The sequence below is a fragment of the Oryctolagus cuniculus genome, chromosome 12 (assembly GCF_051225735.1).
Source record: "Oryctolagus cuniculus isolate XC-2025 breed Fujian yellow rabbit chromosome 12, ASM5122573v1, whole genome shotgun sequence".
In the NCBI taxonomy this organism is placed as follows: Eukaryota; Metazoa; Chordata; class Mammalia; order Lagomorpha; family Leporidae; genus Oryctolagus; species Oryctolagus cuniculus.
The window spans coordinates 81,583,345-81,591,385 of NC_142878.1; the positions used below are offsets into that span (position 1 = coordinate 81,583,345).

At 44.6% G+C, this 8,041-nt stretch overlaps 1 protein-coding gene across 1 annotated transcript in view; it reads left to right on the top strand.

Annotated features, from left to right (window-relative positions):
* LIPC (lipase C, hepatic type) overlaps nucleotides 1-5,820 on the top strand; it is a 158,159-nt gene extending 152,339 nt beyond the window's left edge. Inside the window, 1 exon segment of the mRNA NM_001082032.1 lies at nucleotides 5,657-5,820. Coding sequence (NP_001075501.1) covers nucleotides 5,657-5,768 — 112 coding nt within the window. The 3' untranslated portion in view covers nucleotides 5,769-5,820.
* Nucleotides 5,821-8,041: the final 2,221 nt, after the last annotated feature.

An 8,041-nucleotide genomic window follows, 5' to 3' on the forward strand; every position in this document is an offset into this window, starting at 1 on the left:
GATTAAAAGAGTAGTCTGTTCTGGTGCAAAAAGATTTTGAAATTCATGCATAGGTTTTTTTTTTTTCATGATATGCACTTCTTGTGAACCTTTCTTAAAAGATTTATTTATTTATTCAAAATGCAGAGTGACAAGAGGAAGAGACACACAGAGAGATCTTCCATCTGCTGGTTCACTCCCTAAATGGCTGCAATGGCCCTGGCTGGGCCAGGCTGAAGCTAGGAGTTAGGAATTCTGTTGGGGTCTCCTATATGGGCAAAAGGGGCCCAAGTATTTGGGCCATTTTCTGCAGCTGTCCCAGGCACATCAGCAGGGAGCAGAATCAGAAATGGAGCAGCCAGGACTCAAACCGGTGCTTCAATATGTGATGCCAGTATCACAAATGGCAGCCACGACTTTTTGTGGACTTTCTGAAGACTCCCTCACATGTATGAATGTCAAAGATTTATTTACCAAAATAATCTTTGGATTCAAGTTTCCATGAACTTTCCAAAGTACTCTCATATTAAGCATCTGTGTGCACCAGGCAGCTTCATAACACATACCCTCACTTGTCATGGGACGCAGATGTTATGGTGTCCTGTTGATGGAGCATAGATGCTCAGAAAGGTGAAGTTCCCTTTGCAAGTTCACGTGGCTGCAGGTGTTGGAACAGGATTTGCACCCAGGTCTTCTGCATCCCTGTCCAACCCCTCCCACTGCCCAAGGTTCACAGCTACCTGCCTATTAGCCAAACTTAAGAGTGCAATTGAGCCACCTGGTGATGTCGGTGCTTACTGTAGATGCACTATTTCTTTTTCATTGTTTACCCGGAGAAATGCATTGAATAGATCACAACCTCAAAATGTCGATTTGCCTCTCCCTGGGGTGGTGCCTTCCAATCTTAGATGCCACATGCTCACCAGGGGGCTTATAAAACATGCAGAATTCCTGGACCCACCTGCAGAGCTTGCGACTCAGCACGGTCTTGGGAAGGTCCCCAGATGCATGTTCTTTGGTAACAGCTCTAAGAAATTTAGATGTGGACCACCGGACTACTCTTAAGAAATGCTGCTCTGTGTGACTGATCCTCTACCCTGGCCCCAAAGTGCCTGGGGACAAGAAGGCTGAGAGTGGGGAGCAGGGAGTTAAGAGGAAGGAGGGCCCAGCTGGCCCTAGGATTTCTCAGCAGAGGGGAGGGATGCCCAGCACGTCTCACCATGGCAACCACATTTCTCTGTAGTTCTTGGTGATTTGCAAATTCTCTGCTTCCCAGGCCCTTTCCATCTCCACCCTTCTGTATTCAAGGAAACCTTCTATGCTGGGAAACCCATGTCTCTCTTTGGCTCATCCTTAGTAAAGCCAGAATACAGCAAGCTCCTAACCTCTGAACTATACTCCTGTGCCCTTTGGGTTTTGCTGCCAGAAGCCAGCCCATGGCAGATTTATGCCCCCCTCCCCGGTCCCTTATACAACCACTCTCTGAGATTTTATCTCCCTGGGATGCAAAATCCTGGCAATTACCAAGCACATACTCTGCAGCCAGCCAACAGATTTCTCCACACGATCAATCTGAGAAAATTAAACTGCTTCTCTCCTCTTACACATGTAGCCACTCTTGCCTGACTTCTGGGTCCCTGGGAACAGCACTACCTCTGAGCACCTCCCTCCCCGCATTCTCTTAGCCAGAGAGTAATTCCTCAGTGGGGGCCGCTGCTCACTATGACAGTTCTTTGTAACTTGACTTGCAAAGTGGTAGAAAACACAACACTATCTTCTCCACGGTGCACACCCACATGACACGGCATGGGAGGAAGAAAGAAGAAAGGGAAGAAAGAGAAGGATACCTAAAGGGTTCCCACAACACATTGGCCTCCTTAGAATTGTTCTCCCCAAGCTTTCTCTGTGTCTCTGAAATGGGTACTATGGGCTGTGCAGCAGGGGGCCTGAGGCTCACAGAAGGTACATGGCTCGGGGACATCACTAATAACTGTCGAAGCCCCACTAATAACTGCCTTGGGTTTGTCTGATCTATTGCCCTTTTGTTGCCTGGGTACTGTTTCCAACAGTTACTTCTGCTATTAGTTTTGGCCCCATTAACCTGACTTTCCATGGTCTAACCTAGCAGTTACAGTGCTGGACATAAATATATATGTATACATCATACTCAGGGCTGTAGGAAGCACATGCTTAAAAAGGTTGAGGGTAAAGATACAATGAGATTTATATTTTTAAATGGTTATTTATTTTTATCTACTCAAAAGGCAGAGAGAGAGAGAGAGAGAGAAAGAGAGAGAGAGAGAGAGAGAGATCTTCCATCCATTGGTTCATTCCCCAAATTCCCACAACAGCCAAAACTGGGCCAAGCAGAAGCCAGGAGCCTGGAACTCTACTGTGGTCTCCCACATGGGTGACAGAGACACAAGTAGTTGAGCCATCATCTGCTGCCTCCCAGGGTGCATAAGCAGGGAGCTGGATGCAAAGCAGAGGTGCCAGGATTCAAAATTAGGCACTCCAGTATGCTACGCAGCTGTCTCAAGTGGCTGCTTAACCTATCATATCACAACGTCTACACAGGGATCTAAATTTTTTAATTTTTAAATGCCATTTGTCTCCTGTTGTCTATACATACCAGGTAACATTGAGGGATTAAAAAAAAAAAGAACAAAAAAAATACCATATTGCGGCTCTTGGCAGGAAAAGACCTGATTAGAAAAATAAGACAAATGAAGTGTACTAATGGTGTGTTCCACCCCCAGGACTTCTCAGATTTAATGTGCACACAAATATCTGGGAGTCACACCAAAATGCAGGTTCTGTCTCAGGATGTCTGGGGTGGGGCCCGAGATTCTGCATTTCAGACAAGCTCCCAGGTGATGCTGTTGCTGCGGGTCCAGGGACCACACCTGGAATAGCAGGAGTCTAGTATCACACAGTCTAGGAAGTGTAGGAACGGAGACAGTGCAGGTTGGCGCTGTTGGGGCTATGCTGCAACAGGCCTCAAGGAGGCCAAGAGACATTCCTAGGGAGGCAGGCAGCAAGTAAAGCAACATGACTTCACTGTTTACCACCTGTGTAACCTCAAAGAATAACTTCAGGGATAGGCATTTAGCCTACCAGGGAGTCATCTGCATCCCAGATCCGAGTACCTGGGTTTGATCCCTGGCTTCGGCTCCTGATTCTAGCTTCCTGCGAATGCAGATCCTGAGAGGCAATGGTGATGGCTCAAGTAGTTCGGTTCCTGCCGTCCATGTGGGAGACCTGGATAGAATTCCCAGCTCCTGGTTTGGGTTCTGGCCCCAGCCACTGCAGGCATTTGGGGAGGGAACCAGCAGATGGGAGATTCATTCTCTCTTTCTCTCTCTCTCCCCACCCCTTCTATCTCCCCCACCCCCCCAAATCGAGGAGAATATCAGCTCTTTGAGCCTTAGTTATTTAATAATAAATAGGAATCATAATGTGTATCTCATGAGACTAATAACAGGCACCAGTTTTTTTAGTGCTTTTTACAAACCAAAATCCCAGAGCCAGGATGCAAGTACTAAACACTATACCCTTATTTTCCCTGCTAAGTGCAAGGAGTGGGGGCTGGGGGTGGGTAAAGTAGCTTGCCCTGTACCTCCAAGGGAGGAACTCAGTGGAGGTTATTTTCTTCCCCCAAAGGCACAGTCAGGGATGAGCAAGCTTGTGTGGTGGGGTAAAGATAAAGGACAGGAACTATTGGCCCTAGAGCAAAACATAAGTGGCTAAACAGAATGAAAAGATGTTCAGTTTCCACCAGAATCATATGAACACAAAATGAGACTCAATAAAGTTATCATTGGCCTCCCATTAGTTTGGCAGAAATTAAAAGACAGATAACATCCAGACTTGGTAAGGGTGTGGAGAAACGGGAGCTCTCAAATATCATCAGTCAAGGTTTAAGTCATAGACATTTTTGCTGGGGAATTGCATTCAACAGCTAACATAGTGAGTGCTTCTGTGGGTGCTTATGCCAGGCACTGTCGTGGCACCAGAGAGATGGCAGTGAACAGAGCAGCGTCCTTGGCTTCCTGGAGCTTCCATTAGCAGTATTTTAAATATGCATAATACTTACACCCAGAATTTGCCTTCTAAGGGTTGTAACATTTCCAGAGTATCTATGCACATACTCAAAATGTGCACAAAGAATATATATGTACAGAAATGCCTATTGTGCTGCTAATGGTAAATAGTAAACTAGTGGGAAAATCTTCATGCCCTTCAATAAGAAAATGCTAAGTGCGTTGAGGTCTCTCCATACAAGGAGATGTCACGCACCAGGTGAGAAAGAATGAAATACACCTCTGTGTACTGACATGAACAGTTCTCCAAGTACATTATTTTGGTGACAAGGAAAAATCGCAGGAAAATACATACAGGATAACCCCACTTCTACTTAAAAGAATCTCCATAGCTGTGTATGAACACTGCTGTATTTACAAATGCCCAGAAATGGGTCAAGAAAGAAAAAACAAACCCTGAAAGTGGAGAAGGGAGAGATGTTTTTCATATTTGGCTTCATGGGTCTCTGTATCATTTGACTTTTCCAAGAGTATGTTCATCAATTGCTCTTTTCACTTTTTAAATCTACAAATCTGATTTAGTAAAGACTCGAACTTGGGTGTAATGCAAAGAAAGAAACCATAGCTGGAATTCTCTGTGACTGCTCATGTACTGTGTGTGTGTGTGTGTGAGTGTGTGTGTTTCCAGATATAATCAGAGTTAATAACATAAAATGGGGGAGGGTATTCGGTACAGTGTAAGCCACTGCTCTGCTTGGAACATCTGCCTCCCATAATGAAGTGCCTGGGTTTGAGTCCTGGCTCCACTTCCAATTCTGCTCCATGCTAATGAAATTCCTGGGAGGCAGCAAGTGACGGCTTAAATACTTGGGTCCCTGTCACCTACATGGGAGACCCAGATTGAGTTCCCAGTTCCTACACATGTGGGGAATGAATCAGGGGATATGACATATTCATTTTCTCTCTCTTTCTCTAATAAAATTAAAAAAAAAAAAAACTTTAAAGATATTTTGAAAGGGTAAACTGGCAAGCTAAAGGCCCAAGGAGTCCAGCAGCTGGTTTTCCAGAGAGTCCCGGGTCACATAGAAATGTCCTCTCCAGATGGACCAGCAGCAGCACCCAACACAGGCCAGGGGCAGGGCTCACAGGACTGAGCTGGGCAGAGGCTGATGACAGTGGCCGCTTGCCAGGGACCTTTAGGAATGGCGTTGACTAATTGGAGCATGTCCAAAGAAGGCCAGCTGGGAGCTAAGCAGCCTAGCGAGGAAGATTTGAGGAGCCTCAAATGTGTGCCCTGGAGCCAGAGCAATGCAGTGAAAGGAACTACAGTCACCCTCAAGTCTTTGATGAGCCGTTCTGAGGGAGAACAAAGGAGGCTGCCCCCAGCTTTGCCTCCTTGCAGCCCCAAAACCCTCCCAGCGCAGAGCCCCAGGAAGCCTCCCACTGACTGCTCTCACTGATTCCCTTTTGTTTTTCTCTGAAATTATAGAAATATTTGCACAACATAAGATTCTAATGTATAAACATGTATCACATGCATGACATAGATTGAACAGTATCTGATAGAGGATGAACTGCTCCAGCGAGGCCCATCTAAAACTTAATGCTGTGTCTGTTTTACGTCTTCTCTTCAGAATGACATTTTGCTCAGAAAACATGGATGATCTGCAACTTCACCCGACCCAGGAGAAAAACTTCGTGAGATGTGAAGTAAACCCAAAAAAATTGAAGCTAAAGATCAAATGAGTTTTGCTGAAGACTCGGTGTAAAGAATAAATAAAAATTCATTTATTCCTTATGTGGGATGGTTGCCTTCTTGGGAAACAAAAATTATATAAACAATATTTTATTATAATATAATATATAGTATTATATATTATAATATATAGCATAATATAAGTAAAATTTAAATTTACATTTACTATTAGAAATGAAGCGCTTCAAAACTATATGATATCACTATTTTCAAGTGTTAGTACAACTAAAAATTTCTTGGTCGGATCGAATGTTAGTATGTGCAATTAGCTACACATGTAAGAATCATTTATACATGCTGTTTTGATTCACAATGTCCTTTACAATGAAGTCAAATTTCTCATAATCCCAGGGCCCATTTTGTGGCATAGTGGGTAAAGCCACCACTTACAACCCCAGCATCCATATGAGTGCCAGTTCGGTCCCAGATGCTCCACTTCCTAAACAGTTCCCTGCTAATAAACCTGGAAATGCAGAAGGAGACCCAAATACTTGGGCCCTGCCACTCTTGTGGGAGACCTGGATGAGTTCTTGGTTCCTGGCTCTGATTTGGTCTATCCCTAGCCATGGAGGTCATTTGGGGAGTGAACCAGCAGATGGAAGACTTCTCTCTCTGTTTCTCTCCGTCCCTCCTCCCTCTCTCTCCACACCTCTACCTCCACTTCTACCTCTACCTCTACCTTTCAAGTAAGTGAATACATCTTTAAAATGAAAATTTACCATATTCTCTCACTAGTTCATCATAGTCAGTTTTTTAAAGACTTTTATTAATTTGTTTATTTGGATGGCAGAGTTACAGAGAGGCAGAGGCACAGAGAGAAGGTGGGGGGAGAGAGAGAGTCTTCCATCTGCTGGTTCACTCCCCAGATGGCTGCAACAGCTGGAGCTGTGCCAATCCAATGCCAGGAGCCAGGAGCTTCTTCCAGGTCTCCCACTTGGGTGCAGGGGCCCAAGCACTTGGCAGTCTTCCACTGCTTTCCCAGGCCATAGTAGAGAGCTGGATCACAATTGGAGCAGCCAGGACTCAAACTGGCACCCATATGGGATGCCAGCACTGCAGGTGGCGGCTTTACCCACCACGCCACAGTACCAGCCCCTATCCTAGTCAGTTTTTATGAAAAGATATTTGTTACCTAATAGTGCTTCAAAGCAGAATTCTAATTAATCACCAGTTATGTGTCCCAAAGTACATTTTCCTGAAAACAATACAGCTTACCAAAAGTCGAATTCTAATAATTTTGATCATACAAATTATATATTTCAGTGAGCAAATACATAGAAGTAGAATTCTACTAAAACTACCCATGATAAAAATGAAAGTCACACAGCTGGTAATTTTAATAACTAAATTACTAATTAAAGAAATGTAATTCTATTTTACTAATGTTAGCAACAAATGATAATGGAAAAATCTAAATAGCTCAAAGAGTTTGCTTTGGACTGAATGTTTATGTCCTGCTAAAATTCATAAACTGAAATCTAACTTACAGAGGGAGGGCCTCCTGGAATGATTAGATCACGAGAGAGCAGCCCTCCGGGATGGGATTAGTGCCCTCCTGGAGGGAGAAAGCGCCTAGAGCTTTCCTCCCTCTGCTGCGTGGTATACAACAGGAAAGTGGCCACCAGCAATCCAGGAAGCGAGCTGTCACCAGACACCAGATCTGCCAAAACCTTGGTTTTGATGTCGTAGCCTCCAGAACTAGAAGAAAGAAATTTTTGTTGTTCAAACCACCCATTCTATGCTAAGATGCTAGAGCAGCCTTAACTGACTGAGCCACAGATACTGAATCTCAAACTGTTCTAAAAATGAAATAATGGTGTTCACCGATAAAGTCCAGCACAAAGCACATGAGATAAGCGGATCCTAGCTCTGGTCATGAGTTGGATATGCGTTTCAAGTAGCTCAGAAAGGAGCAGCATACTGTGCACATTCGACGACCTAACCTGAGACGCACAGAGATTGAGCTACGTACAACTCATAACCCACACTCTCTTCACTACAGCAGGGTGAACCAGGGCTTGCAAAACAAAGAAACGTCTCTTCTTCCTGAAGAGAAGTCTGCCTCTGCCTAAGGTATTTAAAATTATCTTTTGGGGCGGGACATAGTGATTAAGACACCACTCAGGATGCGTGTATTCCATAGCAGAATGCCTAGGTTTGAGTTGCGACTCTGTTTCCCACAAATGCACACCCTGGGAGGCAGCAGGGGATGGCTCAGGTACTTGGGTCTCTGCCACCCATGTGAGGGATCCAGATTGAGTGC